General features: G+C 39.9%; 1 protein-coding gene across 4 annotated transcripts in view; it reads right to left on the bottom strand.

Annotated features, from left to right (window-relative positions):
- The window catches only part of BRF1 (BRF1 RNA polymerase III transcription initiation factor subunit), a 177,521-nt gene that overhangs the window by 109,473 nt on the left and 40,113 nt on the right, over positions 1–27,935 (bottom strand). For 3 of the 4 annotated variants that reach the window (XM_030484998.1, XM_030484999.1, XM_030485000.1), the window contains exon 3: positions 23,838–24,011. In XM_030484998.1, coding sequence (XP_030340858.1) covers positions 23,838–24,011 — 174 coding nt within the window. Of the gene's footprint in view, positions 1–20,098; positions 21,812–23,837; positions 24,012–27,935 lie in introns of those variants that run through there. The other variant, XM_030485002.1, reaches the window with a different exon arrangement.

The raw sequence follows: 27,935 nt of genomic DNA, 5'->3' as shown, positions 1-27,935 counted from the left end.
AACAACCCAATTGCCAAGGAACCATAATAATTGTCAGCTCATCAAACAGATCTAGGAAGAAAATTACCACACCAGTTTTTATGTTTGAGAAATCACAGAATGGTTTGGGTTGGAAGAGACCTTAAAGATCATCTAGTTCCAACCCTGCTACCATGGGGCAGGGACACCTTCCACTAGACCAGGTTGCTCAAAGCCCCGTCCAACCTGGCCTTGAACACTGCCAGGGATGGGGCAGCCACAGCTTCTCTGGGCAACCTGTGCCAGTGTCTCACCACCCTCACAGTGAAAAGCTTCTTCCTAGTATCTGATCTAAATCTCCCTTTTTCAGTTTAAAGCCATTCCCCCCTGCCCAGTCACTTCCAGCACCTTTAGGTACTGGAAGGCTGCTCTAAGATCTCCCTAGAGCCTTCTCTTCTCCAGGCTGAAAAAGCCCAACTCTCTTAGCCTGTCTCCATAGGAGAGGTGCTCCAGCCCTCTGATGATGTTGTGGCCAGCTCTGGACTCACTCCAACAGGTCCATGTCCCTTTTATGTGGAAACCCTAGAGCCAAATGCAGTACTGTGGATGGGGTCTCAGGAGAGTGGAGTAGAGAAATATTCTAGGTATTAAAATATTCCTAGCTCTCTACTGACTTGAAGTGTCAGGTTAATCTATGCCCACCCTAAGACACCTTCACAACTGAGATTAACTAAAATTATCATTCATATCTGATAGATTTCATCACTGGTGGGGGGGGGGGAGGAACACACCACCACACGCACCAGAAGGAGCTCAGTGGTTGTTGGAGCACCAAAGTGAGCAGCTGAGTCGTCCTACAGTCTGTCTGCTGTCACTGGAGACAAAGGAGAAGTCACAAAGAACACCACTGCCAAATGCTAACTCAGATCTTAGGTGAGCCAGAGAGCTACTTTTCTAACCTAGGCATTTCAGTTACAGCCATGAAATCTGTATACCAAAGAATTCCCCATCCTCCTCAAACTGTTAAAAACACTTTGGTGGAAGACCTAAACTTAACACATTACAAGTGCTCAGGCTTTATTACTGTAAGAAAAAGAAAAAGCACCTCTTTGTCCAAGCCACAAGAAACAGAGAGCATTGTATGCATTTACAATGACATGAGATTAGAGCTAAGAAGCTGGGAAATTCACTTGCAGGGTTCAGGCAACTCTGAAGCAATTTAGAGCTACACTATACATGTTTTAACATACATTTGCTTTGCTCCTTAGAGAAGTTAGTTCAAGTGTCCACTGAAATTGTAAGCAAAGGTCACAGTAAAAATGTGGCATTTCTGGACTTCATTTAAGGTAGCCTCCAGCAATCTCTCTCCCTGATTAGACATGTAGCTGCTATAGCAAAGCAAAAGCAAAGGGGAAATTTGAGTCACGCAGTAGCAATGGGTTGGCCTTTACTGTGAATATTGTGAGCACAATTATCAGCAGGAAGTAGTTTTAAAAACAGGCAGTTGTTTTCAAACTCTTTTTCAGAGTTGGAACAGTTCAGGAGAACATACAACAACAGCTGAAACCAGCAGATAATACTTAATATGTATTCAAAAATTATACAATCATAAGATAAATGTTTTCTTTGAGGCTGAAAGAAAACAATGATAACTTCACATAGAGAGATTGCTAGCACATGGAAAAGTTCTCTCAAAGGGATAGAAAGCTACTGATATTATAGATCTACACATACAAAATAACAGGACATAAACACAAGGAGACTTAGGTTATAAATGCACCAAATTAAACAAAAAAAAAAAAGAAAAAGAAAAAAGAAAAAAAAGCATGAACAGTTTCAACTGCTTTTCCTTTGCCATTCATTCTTTAAGCTAATTTCACCAAGGTGTGCAATTGACTGTCCATCACTAGAAACTTTTAAATCAAAATGAGAAAAGTCTAAAGGCTTTACTTCAAAAGATTTATTCAAGGGAATCCTTTGACCAACGTGACGCAAAAGGTCAGACTGAGTGGCCAGAACACTCCCTTTCTGCCTTTATAATCTGGTAATCTGTGGATAATGCGAGAGCACGATGAATCACAGCAATAATGATCTCATTCTCAGCAACAGAGGAAACAAATGTTCATGATGAAATGAATAGTACCGGAAACTTAAATCCCAAAATACCAAAACAAGCGTGCATTTGTATTTCACACAGACCTACATTTTACATACTCCAGCAGCCCTAAAGTACTTATATGAAGCAAAATCCCCTTGGTTTTCGGTATTAACATTTAGCAGGAGGCAAAACTGCCATTTGCAAATTTATTTGCAAGCATATTTGCAAATATAGAGATGCAGGAATAAACTGTGGAAGATGCTTTTAAAATAACAACTGTCATTTACAATAGAGTCATTCCTCCCCTAATAAATAAATATATAAATCTTGATTTAAATGTTTTACAATCTACAATAATCAGGAAGCCTTCAAATATTATTTCATGCTACTGAGTCAGAATTCTTCCACCACATAGCATGTCCTATCTGGGAGATACAGGCACATGTAAGGACCACAGAGAAGACAGAGTCTAGTATTTATTTCAGTTAGTTTAGTTAGTTTTCCTAAATTACCCTCAAAATGTTTCTGATATGATTTGTTTTGGGTTTTTTACTTATTTTTACAAGCTTACTACAAAAGCAGCCGTACAACAGAAAGAGGACTAATGCCAAGGAATCCTGACTGCAAGCACTCAGCAGAAATTTGACATCTTTGAGTCATGCTGTCCACTAGCGAAGCGTCACCTTTTTACAGTTGAAGCTAAAATGCTTTCTGTTTCTAACACAAAACCCAAAACCATTAAATATATAAAATATTTAAGCATAAAGTCACTCTCTGTACTCAACAGAGCAAACCAGCTGGCTGCAAACAAAAAGCAAAGCCTAATAGGAAAACTGACTGAAAAGCAAAACTAATTTCTGCATATGAAAACAATTTTTTTTCAAGTTCTAAATGAAACGAAGTCATTGCAGTTTCAACATTAGGGTTCTGTATAAGCTACATAAGAGACAGGAATTTCCCAGAAGCACTTACAATAACAAACACACAGAGATAAGACAAAAGGGAGGGTGGACATAGAAGTGGAGTGATACCAGGGTGAAAAACTAGTGACAGCATTTGGCTGGCCCTGAACCCAGTCTTCCCCCTTACAGATCAACACCCAATTCACAAACGTCCCTTTCCGTATTTTCATACACCAAGTGACTTCTGATTATGACTTATTATGATTATCTCTCTACTGCTTTACAAACCATTTTAACTAGCAATTCACTAAAACTGACTGACAGCACTAATTGTTTAAAGTAAACACTTCTCTTCCCAACAACACTGAACTAAAATGATTAGAAAATAAAAACCAAAACCAATTCTTTTGTAGAAAACTCATTTCTGATAACTCTATCAAAAGCTTTGCCTTGAGGCTGAAATCCTACAGAGCCAGTTTCCAAAGTCTCTTAAGTTTGCAATTTTGTCTGTACACAGTCCACACAGCACAAGCCACACTCAAGTACACAAAGAAAAACCAGCATTTAACAAACCAAACTGGAAAGCACAAATGCCAATTTTATAAAAAGCTATTTTCATTTATGTGTACATTAATGCATAATTAAAAAAAAAGTTAAAATTTGCATTTTGGTCTGTCCTTTGAACACAGCTCCATGCCTATGTTTCCTAAAACTATGTTTTTCTATATTCTGTGTTCTAAAATCCCCAGCTTAAAGACAAAAGGCAGTGCCACACTCCTCCACCAGGTAAATCAGGATGTTTCTCTACTAGTTCCCTATCAGCACGTGCACTGTCATCATCTTCATACTTAAGACAAATTTCGCAGCAGTAATTCACAGAGTCATAGAATGGTTTGGGTTGGAAGTGACCTTAAAGATCATCTTGTTCCAACCCCCCTGCCATGGGCAGGAACACCTCCCACTAGACCAGGATGCTCAATGTCCCAACCAACCTGGCCTTGAACACTGCAAGGGATGGGGCATTCAGCATCGTACAACCACCTAGGCAGGTTATTAAAAATAAGACAGGCATTTTGGGCTGCATTCAGCCTGCCTGATTTCATGGCATTATTTGAAAGGGTTAGAAATGCAGTGTTTTGGTTCACCTAAGATCTGAATTAGCCGCTGACCCGAGTTCTCCTCTCCTCTATCTCCAGTGACTGTAGACAAAAGTCTAGGGCACCTGGGCTGTTGATTGGCGCCACAGCCGGTTAGACAGGATGGATCCAACCCTGCAAGCTACATTAGCCTTCAGACTCCCCAGTGCACATACAGTTCAGTCTTCACTAAATTAATGCTGTAGCTTTTCTTAATAATTGCATTCCCACTTAGAGGAACATTTTCAAAAGCATGCCAGGCCAGCTGAATATGCAGCAAGTGTTCAGCACTTCTGAAAATGCTGCCCTCAGAGAGTACAGTCTTCAAGGGACTGGGGCTAGGCTGTACTCCTAGTGTTACTGACTTGAAGAAAATAATCTGCTTTATGGGATAGTGCAAAGTATTTACATACTCACATGTAAATTTAACACAGGAGAAAACAACCAAGTAAAAAAATACTTTTTTTTTTTTCTTCCCAAAATGCTTGTACAGTTAACTCACAATTATTCAGTATATCAAGATGGATCAAATATGCAAAGAATATTTGTACTAAGCTACTGGAACATAATCTAGTTAGTATATTTGCTTTGGGAAAAGAAAATTTAGGCATAGAATGAAAATGTAAATACTAATTTAAAAGTTTTGAGACATAGGCTTAATCTTCAACCTGGATGATGTGACCATGTCTAAATAACAGTTGGCTATGTTCAAACAACAAAAAGTCTCCAAACAAGAATGAGAGACCCCGTCCCCTGAACAGTAAATTGAACAAGCACTGGTGAGGGAAAACAAGAGGTTGCTAGGAGAAGCAAGGTTTAAGGAAGAACTTAAAAGAAGAGCGAGGCTGGCAGACAAGAATGGGGAGAGAGGCACCAGGAAAGGAGCAAAGCTCAAGCTGCAAGGGAAAAAGAAACCAGAGTAAATAGTAAAATCACTGTAGAAAACATCCTGTGACTGAAAACAGTTCGAACACAAACAGGTATGAAATTGCACAGTCCAAAAATCTGCACAGAATGACCATTTATTGTAAAGTGGGCATTAAAAAAAGGCAGCTGGGAAGGAGGACACAAATAGTAAAGATTTAAGTAAATGTAAAGGAATTCAGTTCTCTCTTTTACCTATGTACAAAGTCTGCAAATGTTATGACTTGTACCAACAGTGAAAGAAAAGTTTCACAAAACTCAGAGGTGCAACTATGCAAGAACTATTCCGAGATGACAGCTGGGTATTCAGCACAGCAGCACCACACACATTTGGAAACGTGAAGTGGCTGATGAGAGAAACTAGAAGCAGAGAAAAACCACTGCCTGCTTAGAGGTGGCAAAGGAAAATCAGCACTGTCATGAGCTTGGCGCTCTGCTTTTCAGAAAACTCCAAAGGGAGGGTGGGAGGAAAGGAGGAGGGAACACAAAACACACCACCAACCAAAACCACAACAAAAAACCCAAATAAAACAAACAAAAATAAACCAGAATAATCTAAGCCCTGAATTGGCTCAATTCCTGCCCATTACTAGCTCCATTCCTGGGCTGCTATTTGTGCAGCAATGTAGCAAACCAGCCTAGGGAACTGTCTGAAATTCTGAAATAAATATTTTTTTTTCTTTTTTTATTTCTCTGCTTTCAACTGGATTAACTCCCCAGTTCACATGCAACTGCACAAACACCTGGGCTGATAGAAGGCAGGGGACGGACTGGGGGAGGACTGAGCAGGCAAGGGCAAAGCAAGATGACTTCTTTCTGAAGCCACGCCAGCTTACACTGGCTTAAAGCATTCATCAAAACTAGAGCCTGAGACAATCTCTCAGTCACTCATCCCACCTTCTCAAATTGCTCTTTAAAGTAACACTGTTTGCAGAGTTCTCCCTAGTTTGTTTCCAAACACAAAGACCTACCTTATCTGAAAGAGAAACCTTAAATAAATAAGGACCAAAGCCTGCAGAATAACTGCTTTGTAGTAAGCCAAAAATCTTATAAAACTGGTAACACCTTCCTTGTTTTAAATACATACACAGTTCCTGTGTGGAAGTTCATCACAGAACACTCTGGTTTACTCACAATAAACACCCAGCTATCCTTTTCAAAAAGTAGCATTACAATGCTCTATTAAACCAGATCAAAACCAAATTCTGTAGATACAGAATGTTTTGCATTTTTTCCATGCTAGAAGCTAAGCGCTACATCTCTGCTCTCATGCTAATGCACTGGTATTAGGTGCTCCTCGGAGAATTCTCTCAACAGACCTTTGCTGGGATGGGAGCACAGCAGCTGCTGTACCCGGCACTGGGACATGGCAGAGTTTGCACAGAAACTCAGATGCTGCTTTCCTGCCAGTATCAGTGAACTTGATTTATCCATGCACAGGCATTATCTAATATCTTACATGTAAAACAGTGCCACTCGTTAGGAAGTTTGACACTAGAGCCTTTGTTTTGAGAAAAAGTATGTTTCAAGGAAATGAATTGCATCCCTGCTATTCTGAGGCCTTTAGTGGGAAGTACAACAATCAGATGTGTTAAATTTCACATTCTCAAAGGCCTTTAAGAGATTCATACCAGCATGTGTCACATAACACAATGACAGAATAAAGCCTTCTGTATCAGATGCCTGTAGGCACATACCTGTAGAAACCTCTTTTGTTCCTCGAATTGGGTACTTAGTGCCATGCACCGAAGGGAGCCCTTGCCTTCAGATAGCGGGCACTACAGGAGTATCTGTTTCATAATGATGTATTCCTGTCAATCAGAAAACCTCACCTCTGCAGGCAGGAGAGTTCTTTACATTCCCACCCTCCCTCACACCTACAGCACTCTGTAGGAAAATGCCAGGCATAATGGCTTCATGGATGTAGCTGGATCTCTCCTGGGGTGCAGGCTGAGCAACACTTTCACAAATGCTACCAAACTGTTAATTACTAGTATTGTAGTAATCAAAGCAAGTTTGATTAAAGGCATTACAGTAATTGGCAAGCTTAAAAGCAAGATGGAACTGAAAACTGGGTGCTTCAGACTAGTTCATCGTCAGTGCTTGGAAGTCAGGACAACACACCACTTTTACACTGGTTGAACTTCTCAAAGCAGAAGGGTTTCGTCATTTTCAATAAAATAAATAGGAAAACATGGAGCTAAACTGATGCATTGCATCACTGGGTAGAAAAATCCTCAATCCGTGCTTTTACTTTAAGAAGTGCCTACACTAAACATAAAAAAAGCATGTCTACATGTTCACTGTAGAAGAAACCTACCTACTTCATACCAGCACAGAGGTATACAGAATTTTATTTTTATTAAAGAGAGTTAAATTTTCTAACCTGGGCCTGCTTTATGATTCATAAACAGGAACTTATCCCAAATGAGTTACTAATAAAGCATTTTACCAAATGTAGAACAATGCATCTTGCACAGGCTATGCTTGAGAGTACCACTACAAGGGTGTTCAAGGAAGGTTTATTTAGCCGTATGGACTAGGTAACTAGAGACTAGTTAGTTAGTAGTATGGGAGGTCCATTACCTCCTTGGACAGCTTTCCAGGTATCTTGGGATATGGTAACAGAAGCAACTAAGTTAGCATGTTTGAATTTACCAACCTGTGGGCAAGACACAATATGCAGTCACGTCTTCACTTCCGCTTCACAGCCGTGCTCAAAAGAGATATTACCCTTGGCTGTCACTGGCAGGGTGAGAAGATACCTTCAATTCCTGAGAGCCCAACTGAACAAGGCTCAAGAAGAATTAAAGAAAAAAGAACTGCAATAGCTTTTTAAACTTTAAAAATATGAAACACCAATTTTAAAAACCTTTCAGGGCTAGAGACAAGTGATGCATCATACTTTGAAATGGATACAATTCTCAACATGACACATTCCCCTTCAAGGGCATAATATACTGTATTTTAAATTTAAAACAAATTTATGCTTCGAAAAGAGTTGCCCCTAGAAAAAGATTAAATTTGGTCCTTGAACAAGTATAATACAGGAGGTGGAGGGAGGAGTTTACTGGCATGGAAGAGATATGACATATCTCAGATTTGAAGGTAGCTAACTTTTCAGAGTTCCATTACGAGAATAAATCTTTGAGAAGATCTATTGAGCAGGGAAAATACAAAGTGTATCAAATGCTTGTGGCTGTATTTTATCTACATGAAAGGGTGGGAAATATATGCTTCCCTTTGGGAATCAGTTTTTCCCAAGAAATTGAAAGGCATAGGCCAGAGGGACTCCAGGCTGTGCCTTGGGACACTAGGTTTCTGTTTCCATTTTTGCCACTGCCACACAAAAAACATTTAATCCTTCTTTACCATGTTTTTAAGTTTCCCCATTCTTGGTAAAATGCTATGAAATCTTCTGATTATCTTACTGTCATAATACACATTTGAATCCAGGGTTCCCAAGTCTCTCCACAGGGTCAGAGAAACAAGCTTTCAAATGTATTTCAGCTGTAATGCCCCAGTAGGTAACTAACTTTATGATCAATGACTATTTTTCAGACCATCTCCTTGCCTTTAAAAGACCCAAACTATACCCTGTCCTAATGCAACATCCTGCTCTAACTAGTGGGTTTATGCTATGCAAAAACCAACATAGAAATTTGTCCCCCCATGCAAAACATGCAAAAGGGCTTAAAAACTAAGTGACATCCTGAGCTCCTTATAATAAAAAGAGATGCAATATGTATCACAGATTGAGTCCACTGTTTCAAGTATGCCAGTCCTAATTTTCATGCCTCTATTATCCAAAACACATAGCTAAGGAGCTGTTATAACAACTTTAAAATCCTTTATTCAGTTTAATACTTAATTCAATTTTGCATCAATTTGCTCTAAAAGCATGTTGCGAATACACATACCACTTCTCAGTGTTAGAAAAAGATAAAGCAAACGTCAACTCCTTGTTTATCGGTTACTCATCTTTATGAGAGGATCCTTAAGGAGCAAAAGGAAAACGCTTTATTGGGTTGGCAAGGCATGTGAGGGGAAAGGAGGGTAGGAAGGGGTCAGAATTCACATACTGATATCTTAGTGAAAACTCAGGTCTTCAGTAAGCAATCTGCTGCAATTCTCCACTTGTCAGGGATTCTGCAATTCTGTTGGCATTGCTGTCAATATTTACTTCACGTAAGTAGGAAGTCCCAAAGCATCTCAAGACAATGTTGCACGGCATCAGTTAGTGAACACACTGAAGTTAATTTACTTGCAAATTGCATTTCTCACATTCTTTAAAGTTAACAACCTTCATTAAACGGATTTAATCAAGATGGAGAACAAGGAATATTTTCCTGAAGTGTCATTTTAAACTTTTATCCCTGTATTATCTTCTTTTGAATGCTGTAGCAATGGCAGGCACTTATCTCATGTCTCTCTTACAGCACAGAGACTGCTTCATTATCAGTTTTTAAGAAGCTGTAAACTTATCTCAGCTGCTGGAATTCTTTGTGAGAGAAAGAAGAAAAAAAATCAGTAACGATGTACATATCATCTGCCTCTGGGAAAATAAAAGCTGCCAGTGATATGCTGGGAAAGATCTCTTTAGACTTATTTCACACAGCCTTGCAGTAGTTTTGTTGTAACCTAGCAGCGTAATTTCAAATAACGTTCTGCAGTGTGCTGACGGCAAGCTCCTAAAATACAGCTCTGCTCTGAACAACCACTGAGAATGCTATTGTGGGTCTCGTGTTTACAGCTGCTCACTGATGGTGTCGTATTTGCAAAGCTTTCAAGAAAGATGATAACTTTTTTCCCCACCACTGAGATTTATAAATTCAGCCTAGGATTTTGGTAACAAGTTCAGTACAACACCCGAGCTAGTGAGCCTGCAGAACGTGCTCCTCTTCACAATTTTAGCTGAGGACTCCAAGGGGTTTAGCTAATGTATTTAACCAATATATATTCCAAGGTCTTAGCAAAATCAATTAGGAGAGTAGTATGTAGAGCAGGACCCCTGCACTGTGGGAGGCAGCATTATAGATGCACATGGGACACAAACATATCTACATCATACTACTGTCTTAATGAGCGAATCATTTTCCTTCCCTTCTGTGCCTCAGTTTCTATGACCAGAAGATGGGTATTGTAATATTGATCTTCTCTATAAAATGGTATAAATTCTACACTTCTATCACCAGGACTTTCAGCTAGAAGGAAGCAAACTGGAGCTACAGTTCTGCAGCCAGAACTGCTTACATACTAGATCAATATAATCATAAAAACATATGATACATAACAAATACACGGGGGGGGGGGGGAGAAACAGAAATAACCCAAGAGAAAAAAGCTGAACTAGGTATACATCCTCTCAAAGCCTCGCCATTCACCTGCAAAAGCTTCCACTTGTTTGCTCTTCTCCCAGCCCCACAATTCTTGCATTTCAGATTGCAGAGCAACAACCGCTTCAAAAGGATACAAGGCAAGGTTCAGCCCCAATTACCCTCTCTGCTTTTAACTCCCCTTATAGATGTGAATCCGGGTTTTCCACAAGTCAGGAAGAGGCTTTAGTCACCAGCCCCAGGGAAAAAAAACCCAAACCAAACAACAAACAAACAAAATCAAGAAAACCCCTACCACTCTATATATATACAAAAATAATCAATGAGCAGCTGTCATTGTGTCACCCATCAGAAGACTGATTGCTCCAGACTGAGCAAAGAGAAATTCTCTGTACCGAGCACTAGCTAAACACTTAAACTGCCAAGTGGAAAGACAGTTCAGCTGCATCCGAGTGAAGTGTCACCTACCTATCACAGACACCCAAAACAACACAGGATCAGAGGAAACTGGTGCTGTGGTGAATGCTGCTTATCTTGACTTTAGCGAAGCTGGACCTATGGTCTGCCATGGTGTTCTTAAAGTCAAATTGTTGGGACACCATGGTTTGGCCTGCTGCCCTAGGAGGCAAGCATAAAATGGCCTAGACTGCCAACTCTGAAGGGCTGTGATTAATAGTACAAAGTTCAACAAGCGGACAGTTACTGCAGGCATCCCTCAGGGGTAATGCTGTCTCAATTAGAAATGAGACAGCAAGGCAGAAGGCGCCCTAAGCAAGTGTGTAGATGACACCAAGCTCTGATGGGGCTGCCACTCAGAGACGTCTTAGCAAGCTGGAGAACTGGGCTGACAGGAGCTGCATCTGTCTTTGAACTTCTTGAAAAGTCTCACACCTGAGAGAGTAACCCCTTGCTACACGTATGGCTTGGACTGACCAGCTAAGGAACAGCTTGCACAAAAGGAGCTGGAAGTCCCCACGGACAGGTCAAGCAGGGGTCAGCAGCATGCTCTTGCATCAAGAAAGGCCAAACATGTACTGAGCTGTATTAGCAGAAATGCAGCCAGCAGCTGAGGGAAGTGGTTATTCCCCTCTATTCACTACCTAAGAGGCTGCATCTGGAGAGCCATGTTCAGGTCTAAGTTCTTAAGCACACTTAAGCGTACACTCCGAGTGACTGCAGCGGAGAGCCGCTGAGATAGTTGAGGGGCTGGAGCATGTGATGTATGAGGAAAAGCTAAGAGAGCTGGGCTTGTTCTGCCCAAAGAGAGGCTTTAGGGGAGATCTAATCCTGTCTTAACTACCTAATGAGCAGGTATAGAGAATACGAAGCCAAATCCTTCTCAGACACGCAACACACAAACAGAACAAAAGGCAACAGATGCAAGTTGCAGCAAGAGAAAATCTGATTAGATATTAGGAAGGAAAAAAAAGTAAAAAAAAAAAAAAAAATCTTTGTTATGAAGGTAGTTAAACCCAGAGAGAGTATGACGTCCATTGCCAAAGACAACCAATGCTCAGAGTAGGGCTTCAGTAATCTACTAAGCAGGTGAGCAGGGAATTGGACAAAGTACTTCCAACCTAAATTACTCTACGATCCTACACAGGGCACAGGCTTTCTGGATTGTTTCTTGAGTATTTCATCACCTTCAGATACACTGCCTATATAAACATTTCTCTGTATGTACAACACCTTCTTTGAATGCTGGAGAGCTGGTAGAAAGTGCTCTGTATTCTCTTCTCTCCCATCCTAGAACCTGTCAGTAGGAAGGACTGCTGGGATGAAACACTTCTGTCAAGAATACTTCTCCCCCTCTCACCCCCCAGCTTCTTTTTTTTGATGCTGTCCTCATATTTTGGATGCTACCTCTCAGCCAACATTCTTGGCTCCTGATTGTGCTCCCAACTTCTCCAGTTGCAACAGGAGGAAACCAACTAGTTCCCAGCTCTTCTGGGAGGGCTGCCAACATTATCAGCAAAAACCAAGGACTGGAGCATTCTCTTATTTCATCATTGAATGACTATGAGGAACAGCTGAGACACTGAAGCCACCAGTTCAAAGACTGAGGAATGAGTACAGCAGCAACCAATACTTGAGTTGCTTTCCTCTGCCACAGTAAGAGCTTAGAGTCTAAGTGGAAGATAATAAATATTAAACTGAACACTGACAAAAGTATTTTCCAACTTAAAAACTAGAATTTGAATATGCTGGAAATAATTATTGGCAATGAACTGGGTCCTCCAGATGTGACAAGAATGCAGTGATTTGGGAGTCCCTTAGAGACAGCAGCACAGATGCAGTCCATCTGTTGCATTCTCTAGAAGACTGATCCTTTAAGGACCAGAAATTTTCATATAGAAAAGAAAATTCAACTTAGATTCTGCAGAAATTAACAGCACTCATGGGAAAACCAAACTTTCAACTCTAGATAAACACAGAATACTGCACTCTCTGATTTCAGGTACCAACTGAGATGCAACAGCTGAAACCTCCAGATGTCTCTTTGAAAGAAGACTTCTTCAGTTATGACTTACATTATTTTACATTTCTTTCCTTCTTTCCCTGGAGATCGGGGATGGCCCAAAGCTGATTTCAATGGCAAATTTCAAAATAAATATTCTTAATTCAGACAGCCCAGCTCTCTCACCCAACAGGAAAAGTGACAGAAAAGGATTTATAATCTCATAACTTTTGGAGCTGAATAGGCAGAACTTCATTACTCTGAAGCCATGACTTCATTAGGGAGGGGAAACAAACAAACAAAAAAGTGTAACTCCAATGCAAGTTAGCTCAAAGGAGACAAAATCCTTGCAAAGCAAGGATACAGTGGTGTTTTCTCAGGTACTAGCAAGGTCAGGTAAACTCTCAAATTTCCTCCAGTCTAACTGGAAACAGCAGCTTTTTGTTGTTCTAGAATCATGCCAAACATTACAGTACCTGAAATGATAACATTTCAGGTACTGAAATGTCTCCCCTTGGAAAGTGCAAGGCCAAAATGCTCTCTACAAGCATAATAAAAGGTTAAAAGGACCAATTATAGAAGAAAAAAATACTGTAAAACAATAAGGTGAGAAATTCTCCTGACAGTAAGACAAAGGCAATATTTGGAGATCTGATTCTTATGTAATAAAGACTTTTACATTTCAGTTAGTACATGTCATGTTGCTGAATATGCATTTTTACTGCACAATTTTCTCTTAATATTAGAAAGATTTTAACATAAGTTAGACAAAATTTTTTGTTCACATTAAAGGCTTTTTTTTCTCCAGTCTATATATTTCCCCTTTCAAAATTTGTTTTCCATCATGAGCAGTTCATATATGATAACATAAAATATATTGTTTGCCATTCCTCCCTGCTTACCAATACAAAAGGAATCTGAAGAGCACGCTGATTTCTATTCCCTGTCGAGGCATAAGCTAAGACTTTTTTTTTTTTGCCAGACAAGCTGCTCCTTCATTGAAGAAACAGTTATGTATATCCATTTAAAAATACTGATTAGCAAATCTCATAGCACTTTACCAACACATGTAGCCAAAACATCACTGAGACTCTGTGTTTTTCCCAAACTTGAAGGATGTTGAAAACTTAAATGATTCACTTACAGCTGATCTAAAGATGAGAGCTCCACAATTTATGTTTTATTGTCAAATGTTTAAAGGATTTAATCTAAATAAAATACATAATACACAAGCTTCAAAGCACACGTTATCTTCAACATCTTATTTCCAAATAGCAAGTCAAAATAAAGAAGGCATGGGGAACATGTGGATTCAAAAGCAAAGCTCTGGAAGAAATCAAAATTTTGGTTGGTTTGGGCCTTATTTAAGGCTGCTATTTTCCCAGACTTCTGAAACTGAGTAAGAGGGAAAGATTATTTTCTCTCTCTCAAAGGGGGGAAAATAGCAGACATACCACCATTTGACTATTATATCATTTGTACTTATAACAATACTGAGCCAGTCTGGCAGTTAAAAGACATCTTCTTTTGCCTTCAAGGAAGGACATGGACTTGCCATGAAGACAGGCTAACAGTGAAAAGGTCAGAAGAGGCTCAGATCACAATTTTACTTGGCATGAGATTACAAAATACTTAAAACCTTTCACTGAGAAGCATTTCCAGTATGAAGATTCCATATGAAGACTGTATCATGCAACCAAAATCCTAGAGACAAACATGTGAAGAAATAAGACAGCTCTTGAGAAGTACTTTTACTAATCTTTAAAAGGCTTATACTTTATTAGGATGTAAGAAATCATTATCAGGACCACTTTCAAGATATGAGGACATGCCAGGTATGAGAATGAATTCTGTTTTTCCAAAACAAATTTGAAAGGTAATATTGCTCCTCTGATATACCTTCACTTTGTTCTTATGACATCAAAAACGGCAAGACAAAAAAAAAAGCTGCATAAGAGACTTAAGAATATGATGAAAGTAGGCACAGCTTTGGAAGACCTGAAGCTAAAATAACATTTGCAGATAGCAAGCATAGAAGTGCTTATAGGTCTCAATGCAATGGCTTTTATTCACCCTATTTTGCATTACTGATCTTAATTAAACTAATAATGTGAATTTGTCTTCTAAGGCATCATTCTCACTGCATTAAAATGCAAATACACGATCTTCAAAATGATTTTAATGAAGGAGAGCATTTAATTTTCTAATTGACTTCTAAAATATTAAAATGCAGAAAACATTAGTGACTGCTACAAGCAGGAATATTTTTCAGTGACCAGATCAAAAACATCAGCGATAATTGATCATATTTGCTACCAGGATTTATTTAAACAAACCATCAGGTAACGCTTTTTCCTTTTTTCTTCTCTTTTTTTTTTCTTTTCTTAAGGGAGGGGTGGGTGTGCAGGGAAGGAAGGGGAAGCGTCTCCTCCACATCCCACACCACATCCAGCATATCCTCTGACAAAAGCAAGAATGTGCTACACAATGACCAACTGTACCACACTGTTTTTCATTTAGCTGGTGTTTGCAACATCTTGGCTCCCATCAGGTCAAAACACCACCCAGTTATAATGCTGGTTTTGCTGACATAAGCGCCAAAATTTCGATGCAGAGATAAACTTCTGAATTGAGCAGAGTGCCAACCTAATTATTTCCTCTTTTAAACAAGCTTTAAGAAGATTGTTAAATATTTATTTTCACAAGCATGCAAGGATCACTGAAGGTCAAAGACATGAGAGGTGTGATCCCCTTCCTTATCATCCCTCCTTTGTATTTATTTCACTGGAAGCGGGCCTCTCTGCCATCGCATTTCCCACCCAGAACTTGTTGTGCCTTTGTTCCCCTCATTAGTTCCCATGTCTCTGCCACCATGCTTCAAAGCATCACCTCCTCTCAGTGGTGCTGCTGAGGGCCACCCCTTGTATTTCTAACCCATTATCACCAATGCCATTGTACTCTCCTGTTCCTTACTTCTGTTTCTTTCCTTGTTTCACCTTTACCATGAGAAGGTCTCATCAGTTCAGAAACCCCAAACTGGAACCTAATTACTAAGAGGACAGACTGTGCAATTAATTTTATTATTTTACTTACTTAACACATGCAGTAACTGACACTATTACATGTATTAAAAATCTGTCTCAGATGCTGCTACTGTAAGTATTTCTGCGTTACACAAGGCCCAACATGGTGATGGAGCACAGAACTGACAAACAATAAACACTTCTACCTGCCCATAACGTAATTCAAGCCTGCAGCGACAAAGGCTTCAGTGGACCTAATCCAGAAGCATATAAAGCCTGTCCCTTCCTTTCAAATCCAGACCATGATGTCCAGTTTTGTTCCAACACAAAGGTATAATGGGCAAGGACAAAGGATCTCCAAAATTAAAAACAATCTAGGTGCAACAGCTCCTAGAGTGCAAACCCCATGGTTTTCAGCAGTCGTAAACATCTATGTGCTTTAAGAACTGCTTGAAGAGAGACTTGAAACACTGAGTTCTGTGAAGCAATAAAGTATTTCTGAAGTCGCATTTCAGAAGAAGATTATCTTGACCTTTACTGTTCAAAATTTCCCTTAAACAAGGAAAACGAGCAAAGCTATCAAAACCAGCCAAAATCTGTAATCTTGATAGGACATCCTGTGACTCGTCTCCCTCTCTATCTCTGCAGATACTTTGTTTAATGCTCCATTATGGAAAAGTTGACAATTTGAAGCACCTGCTGGGTACCAACATCCTGAGGGGAAAAAAAGCTGGTCACTCCTCTACACGAAAGCTGGCTAGAATTTCATCAGTAAATTCAATGGAGCAGGATCAGATCTCTTCTTGCCAGCACCAGAGGTCAAATACTATTTTATCCTGAGTTAGTAACAAGTTAACAGAAAAACAGATTTTCAGAGTGTGCAATTCTTAAACAAAATACTAGCCTGAACACACAGGCACATGCGCAAAATTACAGTCCTCCTGCTTCTTCTGGATGATATATTTAGAAATCCTATTAGCTGGAGAGATCAACATTCTTATCTGAATTTCCAGGATGCTGTAACACGCAAAATTAGAGCGGCTCTCTTAAGTGGGTCAATTATCACTACTGCACTTACAGCAGCTTTCCCCCTCTCTTCCTGCAGCATCTATAATAGGCATTTACACAAGCATTAAACAGTAAGATATTGAGTTGACACACACCATAACGTAAAGTTTCTTTCCCTTTTATATTTTCAGAATTTTAAAGGAATAAAGAAAATCACCCAAGTACAGAATATCCACATTAAAATTATGGTCTCCCTAGGGAAAGCTTCGATGACTTTCAGCAAGAGGGCACCCTGTGGCATAATGCTAGTCAGCAATCACACTCAGTATTTTCCTGCCACATCCGAGTCATGCGCAAGTAAGGTTTATGGCTGTCATCCCCAAGGGACAAGAGGAGAACCTGAGGACCACTACCCGTCTCCCCAGCCCTGTCCCCCAGGTGCAGGGCCATACACCCAGTTTGAAAGGCTTGATCTTATTTTGTTCTCAAGAAGAAATTCTCTCTAAAAGACCCTGCAAACCACCAGACACAAGCAGAAAAATTCAGGTACCCAGCACTACACTTTAGATACTTCAAAGGCATCCATAGTGGTCTGACAGATATGACACGGGACCTACAGAAACACAAGGCTCTTCTGCAATACAGCTGGAGGCCAGGCAAGATACCAAAGAGTGATATTCCTCCCTCCTCACTGCCCCAGTGCTGCCTATCCATGAGCATAGGGTGGCAGCCAGGAGCAGCCCTTGAGTAAGGGGACACGGTGGGGAAGAGAACAGAGCCATACAAGAGCATACAGTGTCAGCAAGCACATGGAGAGGAAAATTCTACTTTCTCACCAGTAGGAAACATGAAACACCTCATTTCCTCAGCATCATACTTGCTTTATACACATCTCTTTCTATGGCAAAAAAAGCATGAGGCAGTAGTGCAAGTGAAAAATCATATGATTCATCTTCACCCCGTGGAAAAGGGGACCGGACATGCAGTCTTCAGGTCATGAGCCCTGCTGCTGAAATTCAGCAGTCCCAACCCTGACTGGAGGAGATGGTGACAGGGAGAAATTAAGGTGCAGAAATTAAATTTCTATTTCTGTGTTTGGCTGCCCTCTTCCCTACATCTCCAGCATTATTCCTATTTGGTACCATAGGAGAAAAATCACAGAAGCCAAGTATTACCAAACACATGAGCTATTTGGAAACAGATGCAAATAACATGGGGCAACAACAGCCACACCCTATTTAAGACAGCAATTTTTCATTAATAGATTGAAACTCTCCCAGCTAAAATACATCCACTCAAAAGCATACCAAGTTTAAAACTTCATTTTGCAATGAAGTGGACAGGCTTTTCCAAGACTTCTAGCCCAAGCAAATGCTTTCTTAGGAAGCATTTCTTTACTGAGAGGGTGGTCAAACACTGAACAGGCTTCCTAGAGAGGTAGTTGATGCCCCAAGCCTGTCAGTGTTTAAAAGGCATTTGGACAATGCCCTTAATAGCATGCTTTGACTTTTGGTCAGCCCTGAAGTAGTCAGGTAGTTGGACTAGATGATCACTATAGGTCCCTTCCAATTAAAAATATTCTATTGGATTAAACTTTCTATGAAGTAACATGTGAGATCTTGGCATAATTTACCACACACACAAATCCAAAACAAAACAGTGAAATGAAGTAATTTTCTTTTGTAGTTACACAAACCTTAACTGTGCAATTTAAAATCCATTTTTAATCTCTTCTGTCCTGGTCACACTAGCACTCGAGAACAAACCACATTTTGAATGCATATATTTAAGCAAAAGGTCAGTTACTATAAAGTAAGTCCTTAACCAAAGAGAATAGAAACTGGTTTTATTAACTTCCCTAACTACAGCTCTAAAATTTTGTTGATTTAAGCCTGATTTCAAAAGTTAACTTTTTAATTGGGCACACTAGGGCTTGCTGGCTCCAGGAAGTTTTAGTAGAGGTCAGAAGATTGCTGGAGATCTAATTTTTCATTTCTAATAAAAAAGGAAGTCTTGCCCTTTTCCTTGCAGAGATACACTTTGAAGTGTTAGTAGGGAAACAATGAATGTATCCATCAAAGGTTCTCACGGTGTGGTTATACAAAGCTTCCCAAGACAGTATGGAAACCAACAGAGCCTGTTAATGTGCAAGAGGAAATTAGCTGAACTTCTCTTGCAAAGACCAGCAAGGCAGAAAGGCTCAGTAGCTGCTGCCTGATCTTGGATTAAAGAGACCAGTTCCTTACTCCATCACAGATTTTCCGGGTAACTTTGAATGTGTCAAACTTAGCTTCAGTTCTGCACCTTGAAATGAAGATAAATACTCTCAACTTCCCTTACTGTAACATGAAAATAAACACATTAAACCAGAACACCATCAAATAGCTTGGCAATAAAGTACAAGTACTGCAGACAAATAGGAAATAACAAAGTACTGCCCCATTCAGTGAGGAGATGTCCATTTTTTTTCCAAATCCTTCTTGCCTGCTGGGATCCTGTAACGCCTTCATGATCCTCCCTCAAACAAAAGGGAGGTTCACAGGGCAGAGGAAGCAGGGGAGGAAAAGCGCCTTATGCCTTCCCACCCAGCACCAGTTTACATGTAAAAGACACCAAACTTTCCCCTATCACTGCTCCCAACACTCAAATTTAAAGAGGTTCTCTTAGACATTTAGCAGAAAGGTTCTTCTGCAAACAACTGAGACGAGAGACCTCACTCAGCTGCCTTGGATTGACCCAAGGAGGCCACACAAAGCCACTGAAGACCACCTGAGTAACTTGGCATCCCCAATCTCAGGAGGCTGCCCCATCCCTGGGTGGTGGGAAGGATTCTGTGAGCTCCCTGGCACTGAGACTGATCAGCAATACTTAAAGGGGAAAAACCTGCCCTGAATTTACCTCCACAGGCAAACAGGGAGATATTTACGCTGGGGGAACTTTCCGAGGACTCCTCTCATGTGGAAAAGGTTTTATTTACTATGCTCTTACAAGACAGGATTTGGTTTACAACTAAGGGTGCATTTTCCAGAGAGCTTCAAAGGAAAAGAATAAATAAATAAAATAAAAAAGGTGTGTGTAGGATACGAGACATTTGCCATGGAAAATGTTGCCATAAAAAAACCCCAGGTGGTAGCATTGGAAAATATTGCAAACAAAATAGTGGAGAGCTGTACAGTTTTTTTAATAATTGTATACAGCAAAAAGAATTACAAACAGAATGAAATGTTCTTCAATTAAAACAAACTGATATCCCACCTGGAAAATCCCAGCCAGGCTCAAATTGTTCCTGAGTGACCCTAGGGCAGCCACGGGCTACAGCCAAGCCAGTAAGTCACTCAAACACCCTGCCTAGTTCTTCCCAAGTTCTCACTCTTGGGAATGGCAGGACCAGCTAAAGAGCCCTTTGTTTCCATTCAAACATATGTACGGGTGGAAAAGCTGTTCAAAACAGTAAAGAGAAACAACTGAGGACTGTTACTATTCCAAGAAACAAATTAAGAGCCAGAGTCTAAAATGCCCGGAGCGCTGGCAGTGCCAGCTGAAGTCAGATGTCACTGGCAACACTCAGCATCGCTCAGCCTCTGGGAGGGGGACAACTAGTTCCATCAAACCTGAGGATTTAAAAATCACCATCTCCTTCAGATGTATTTTTGGCATAATACCTTTGCTTCTGACAGTGATAATATAGACACATTTTATAAAGAGAATAATATATTAAAGATTTTATAGCTAGCTCATTAAAAGGATGAAACACCTCCCAAATTTAGCTAATAGCTAGTAAGCCGTCTTCCCTTTGAAACATTAACACTGACAAGCAATATAAGCAGGGCAAATGAAAAGTTATGTCAAAGTTAGTGCATTGTAGGGTTTTGCGTCAAATAAGCTAATAAAAACCATAATCTGATGTAAAGTCAATTCAGATCTCAAACAATATTAAACTTTCTAAAAAACTATAAATAAAAGCTTGTACTTTAGACAAGTAAACTTCTATGTTCTCTAAGTTCTAGAACTATTTTTTTTTTTTTTCCAGATTAAAAAAATGTGTGTTACTGGAATACTTTGCATTTTTGCATTAATTAAACAACACATAAGGAGAACTTAATGTTTTCCTATTTCAGGCTGAGGTTTATTCAGGCATAATTCAGACTGTACCAGTAGACTTGGCTACAGTTTTCCTCACATTTTCACAGAGGCTGGCTGGCAACACGTACATCATGAAAAAAAAAAAAAGAAAAAAAAAAAAAAAAAGAATAAGCAGATATCCATGTCAGATAAATACATTCCACGCCCTCAAACTGAACTTGCAGACAATTAAATCCTGTTTTCCCTCTCCAAATGCTTCCTACTCCTTTGGTTCTGCCACTGGAGAGAAAACAACATTTCTTGAGACTTCAGCCCCTGATTACATTCCACTGCACCTCCACAAGCCACATACATACTTTGCTCCTTCAACCATATTCTTTAAGAAACAACTTCTACTTCAGAGACTAACCTATTCCTAGATAATGTTTGTGGCCTCTACACCTCCTAAGTCACTCCACTATTCATCTGGGCCACCCAAAACCAAGATGCTGTCTTTCTCACAAATTTCTTCATGAAAGAGTTCTATAACCAACACAATGACAATAAACACTTTGAACTCAGTAAATCTACTTGAGCAGTGTATATAAATCTTGGAGTATTACAAATACGGTACGTCCTTCATCCAGTACATTATACAGCATATTTCCTTCTCTTTGCATGCCATTCTCTGCTGGCTTCTCCAGAAGACCAAAACTAACGGCAAGCTTATCACTCTGAACATGCATCTCCATTCTTGCTAAAGCATCTTGTCACATGGGCATCCTCTACACATGCTCTGGACCAAAGGCCCTGGGAACATCCCTGCCTCCTGAGGCACAGTTCTATATTGCCATCTCTAGGCTGGAACCAAATACAACATGCCAATAATGATTATCATAATCTATGGAGGCTTGAACATATTTTGATTTCAAAGGTCAGCAATGTGCACCTGTGACTCTCAGGTTTGCAAATTTCTAATGAACGGATAAGATTCCTGAAAAGGAACTTATATTTCAATGTTCAGAATCCATAATTTATTTGGGGTTTGTTCTTCAAACTACACTAGACTTTAAATACTAAGAAACCCCAAACCCAACAAAAGAAGGAAAAAAACCAAAACCACACTACCAAAACCAAAAATAAACCACTAAACAGCAGAACACAAGAAGCATCTGAACTCATTCTCCCAAAGTAATACAGTTAAACTCTTATCTAATAGATTAAAATAAAAAATTAAAAATCAAAACTAACAAAATTGAGACACAGTCATGCACTACTACCTCTTGATTCCCAGGCAGCACAGTAAGAGTGCAAATGAAGCTGGAGTACTTTGTGATACTGATATAGAAAGAGAAGAGCACATCTTTGCAGTCTAACTCATACTCCGCATGAAATAATAGGAGTAAAGTATCACATGTGATATTATCTCCATTTAACAAAAGAAGTTGGGAAATTAATTTAGGTATTTATGAAGTGTCAACCAGACCAGTACATCTTGCACATAACTGAGATACATGCTGAAGTACTTTAAAGAAGAATAGAGAACAAGCAAAGGACTTTTCATTTGTTTGCTAGAAAAGTTTAGCCCCCTTTGCTTACTGATGGCTGCTACATTGCAATGTACCTGATTGCCTCTTACAGCTGATACTGCTTCGAATGTGTTATCATCACTACCAGTGGGGAAGCATGGATTTGCATATTATGGCTAGGCTATCATTCAGTAGTATCAAATAATGACTGTAAATAAATTACTTTTAAACTGTGACATGGGTATAAAAAAAGTATTGGTAATGCTTTTAAATCAACACTGTATTTATGGCAATGATAGAGTTCTACTGTTCAAAGTTGACACAGAGACTTTACATTAGAAAAGACCAGTGCAATAGGCAAACCTTCCTTTTAATTCCATTATTCCTGCAAAACCATTTTTTAACATGCAAATGCAATGACCACAACACTATCAGAAAGCATTAATTTTAGAATACTGAGTGTAGTTTCTGAAAATAAAAAAATTTAATTTCAATCATAAAAAGCTAAGCTGTTCAACTGCTAAAATAGAGTGAGAAGAGCAATCAAGAAAAAGCAACAAATCAAACAGAATACTGATGATATGCACATGCTGCTTTAAAGTAGAAAAGAACTAAAATAACACATAAGTAATTATTTGATAACAAACTCTAAATTCCAGCAACTGAAACACAACATAAAAGAAATATAAATACATAAAACAAATAAATTTGCATGGTCATTACAATCCATATAAGCTTTAAATACTTAAAAATACTTTAAATACTTTAAAATAAGTTCTACAAGACAAAATTAGGGATGGTGTAGAGCAAGAAGTGCTCACTTGCAAATCTGGCTTGTGTGCAATCCCACCTCCAGCCACTGATTTCCTGAATGATCTCTGAGCAAACTTCAGAATTTATCAAATGCCTTTCCCCCAGAACTAAAATGGGAGTGATACTGACCTTCCCATAAACATTAAAAGAAGGAAATCCAAGTATCTTGATGGAAAACCTACTGGAACTTTAATCTGTTCTTTAATGATGACACTGCAGGAGGCTGGGGGTTAATATTCATTTGTTTTAAAAACAAAATAAATTTACACCACAAACAAGTAATCCCAAGCAAAGCACAGGAAAAGTAAAATTTATACTAGAAAAAAAATGTTGAGAAAAAAGAACTTTAGAGTTATTGATGGGAAGCAGAGCGACATTTATAGTTCCTTGTAAATATCAATACTGTACATTTAGAAAGAGACAAATTTTACTTGAACTCCTATTCAAATCATTATATAAAACCAACAGTGAAGACGTTCCCTAATCACTTACCTTTTCAAATTTTGAAACCAGGTTTAATTGGGAGAGTTGACTTGCTAAAAGTATGTCTTTTCTAAATTTATTTTTATTTTTTAAATGTGAAAGGATACGAGGAGTTCCTTCTGTCCTACACACCAGGTAGAGACATGCAGCAATTACATGGGTCATCTTTCTCCCCCGGGTTAGGTGTTTGCTCACAGCCATCTTGAAAAAATTAAAAGCTGTATCCAGACAATGTTGATTGAGTTGAAGCTGGTTTCCCAAGTGGTGAATTTGACGCTTCCCTAGAAAAATTAACAAGGAAACAAAACAAACAAACAAAAGGCTTAACAACTTTGTAGTTAATGTGCTTTTGGGTCGTTTTGTTTGTTTGGGGTTTTTTGCAGGGTGGGTGTTTTTGGTGGTTTTTTTTTAAAGACAAAATTGAGGGGGTGTATTTTGGATCTCATCTCTCTGTGAAATACAATAAGCTCTCAAGTTTCAGGAACTATATATCCTCAGCTTCTGAAGACAAAGAAATGCCTCGTTTTGGACTGCTGGAATTGAAATACATGCAATCAATAAGCCCTGGAAAACAAAGCTGCAAACATCAGCCTTAGAAAGGATTCAGAACATAGCCAAGACTTCTCAGACAAAAGATGATGCCCCCCTCCCTTAACATCATTTGACAATTAGCACTGGTTAGCTGTACTGATGAACTGAAAACAGGAGGTCTTGGCGTGCTTGACACTGATGCAGAAGGAGACATTTTGCTGCAGCTCTCCAAGAAGTGATGAAGTTTGCAGTTCCTCTGACCACAGCTGAAGCCCACAAGGAAAGGAGCTCTGCTTGGAGCTTGCCCATGATCACCACTGATGGAAGGTACTTCCTCTGAAGGCTATCGCGCCCAAGCCTTCATTTAAGGCTTAGCTGCCAGATTGCTGAGATTAGTTTGTGGCTTCAGAAAAACAAATGTGCCTTCACCCTTAAATGAAACAATAAAAGAGTGTGTTTTGGATGATTCATGGCAGGAAGTGGTACAGCTGCTGGGACAGATGCGGGAAATGAGGTCTAGTGCATCCTCACAGCTTCGGCTTTGGAAGAGTGTGCCGAGAAGACAACTTAAGAAAAAGCTGGGGGAAGTCATGAGGAAAACAGAGTACTGGAGTTCCTCAGCATACGAGGTCAGATGGCACATCAAGAGAAATCCTTTAATTCAATGTGCTGGGCAGATGTTTCCAGTACGTGTATTTACAGGAAGCGTTCATCTGTTCCCTTCAGAGATGTCATGAGTAGCTTTGCTGAAGGAAGCACTGCCCTATGCCTCAGCCACCACCGCTCACAGAAAGTGATGGTGACCACAGAATGCTTACCAGATCAACATCAGCACCTGCACAGACTGCACATCTTAATTTATGCAAATCCCTACACCATCATCACTAACAACACAGTAAAAATCCTACACCTCTGAATGACCTTCTGCCAAAGATGCTGCTTCAATTTGGCTTTAACTAAAACCAACTCTAGACACACAGCCAGGGTCAGCAAGACTCCGGCTAAACAGAAGTCACCACAAAGCAACAGCTTCCCCTTCCTGCCTATGTGGCAATTAGTGCCCTCACCAACGTGATCTCCTTTAAGGCACACTGGTCAACCAGGTGTAACACATTCGGATGAAGAACTAACCACAGAGGAAGGATAGATACATCACCTTCCACAAGAGGCATGTGTACAATAAGCTACTTAAGAGTAATCCAAAGCCCATTATGTGAACAGTTTTTCCACTGCCATCAGCAGGCCCTGGACTGGCACACACCAACCTCAAATACAAATACCACATCTTCCCAAAACCAAGATACTAACCAGCACTTGCCATCCCCTGATTTTTGTTTCACACTCTACTAACTGTGTGCTGAAGGGGGGATCACAACTTTATGTCCCTAAGAAAGAATCTGTTTATACTCATCTGTGGGAAAAAAAAATGTACTTGGCATTGAGTATTACAACTCATTTTTGCAGTGGCAGCAAAGCAGCTTCCCTGATCAACCCCTCCCAAAACAAGTCCACTCTAGAGGCCAGTGTGGATCAGCAAGGCTATGGAAAGCTGCCTCTTCCCATTACCTGAGCTTCCTATTTTATCTGGTTGCATTTGCCATGCATAGCTGCTGAAGACACAAAGAACTGTCACCTGTAGAGATTTTAGGCACTACACGCAGACATACAACCATTTAAAAATAATTAAAAAAGGATAGACATGACCATGCCCATGAACCTCACTGAGCTGCAGGGAGATCCAGACTGGAATCACTGCAGCAGCAAGTGCACAGCATTCCCTTTAGGTAAGTTGGTGCAGTTCAGTGTCCTCAAAGTCACAAAGGCAGCTGGTAACAAACAATTTCAGTAGTTTTAAGGGTTAGCTGAATTTTGCTTTTAAGTAAAGCTTTTGTAAAAACATGGAGAAGAGGACAGTGGCTCCAATGCCAAGGAAGAGCCACATGCTCTCCTGAATGCTTCTCGGGCCAATAGTGGAACCAGTATGCAGGACCCACCTGGCTCCACAGGGCCAGCTTCATGCAAGACACCAAGCAAGAAGAAGCGATGGGGAAGCCTCCCATACCACAGCAGCAGCTGATGTGGTTGAGGGCACACATCAGAGAAGAGCCCAAACGAGTGGAGATGCAGAGTAAGAACAGGACAAGCAACCATGAGACTTCTCCTCCTGCACTCCCCTGGCCCATCCCCATTACAAATAATTCTTCTCCCAAAACCACCACCCTCATTCAGGGCTCCCCACCTCAGAAGGCTCTTGAGAAACAAAAAGCATACCAGAAGAAGGGGGGTGGGGGAGCTCTCCATCCAGCATCAATATTCTTAAAATGCAATTACTTTAGGGGTGGCCAGTCACTGTCTACTGACAAATACCAAAGAGATCTAAGAGCACAGAAAGGGTAAATCTGTTTCTTTGAGTGTTTTACTCAACCTCCAGCAGACCAGTGAAGGCTTTAATTCTGTGTGCTAGTACTCCCTCAAGCTGCTTTGTAACATTATATCAGTTATGTAGTTTGTGGAAAAATTAGGCAACTGTTACATGGCCATTGATCCCCAAAATGAACAGCTTAACACAGGACAAGAAGCATCTTAGAAATTATGTGCATCTCGATGACTAACTTGGGTTTGTCCTTATCTGTTACATGAGAGAAAGAAATGTACTGCTTACAGCATCATCTAAGATAAATATTTATATTCTGTAACCAGTCTCCTATTTACCAAAGATAGATCAAAAGCTTTGTTGTTCCCCAACACCCCCCTGAATTTAACACAACAACAAAATTCTATTTTCTGGTATCTTATGCAACATACATTAAAAAAAAAAAAAAAGCTGGAAAAGTTAGTATCAGCACTCATGCTTCTAGATTTTTCTGCAGGAACACAAAATACCATGTAATCTCTTCACAGATTCAAGCATCATCTCCATTCAAAAAGGTAGCTCCAAGAAAAGACAGATATCAGCTAAATGGCTCTTGCCCCAGTTCTGCAGTACAGTACCAAACTGTTGTACAGTGCCCTCATCCCAGTCAGATAACAACCAAACATATTTAATTTTGTGACTTCCAACCTTTTCTGCCAATCTCACCAATGACATTTACAGAGATGAAAACTACATCTCTGTAATATTTTAACTATAAACACAGCAATTTAATCTGTTGATATCTTACGAGCAGATGTTCATACCTAGAGAAACTGGGCATAAGAAAATAACTGATCGAAATAAAATTCTGTATCCAATTTTCCAGATACTGTTGACAAAGATAAACATGAGCAGAGACCAAATACCTATTCATACTGCCCTCAACACGAAAAGCCCTCATGACTGTGCAATGGTAGCCACAAACCTTGCTAAGCATTCAGATACCTTCCCTACATGAGTTACTGCTCCCCCAGTGATATGGTCAGTGCAGGGAGGAGCCGTGGAGGAGCTGCAAGCACAGGGCCGGGAAGACGAGCAATTCCCTCCGGCAAACCTACAGTACTGCATTATGCCTATCAGCCCTTGAACATACTCCCACTGCTCTTCGCAAGCTGGGTGGCATTTTATAACCTTCCATTTGCTGATTATCTCCTGACAGTCTCTATCCTTTGCTCAAGACTACCAGTGTGGCTTCAATCAGCCCTAATGGCTGGCTAATGCCCTTTCTGCCAGTTTGACCATATGGTCCCAGCGGGCGGTG

Source organism: Strigops habroptila, chromosome 4 (assembly GCF_004027225.2).
Source record: "Strigops habroptila isolate Jane chromosome 4, bStrHab1.2.pri, whole genome shotgun sequence".
NCBI classification, from domain to species: domain Eukaryota; kingdom Metazoa; phylum Chordata; class Aves; order Psittaciformes; family Psittacidae; genus Strigops; species Strigops habroptila.
This window is presented reverse-complemented; position numbering and strand designations above follow the sequence as displayed.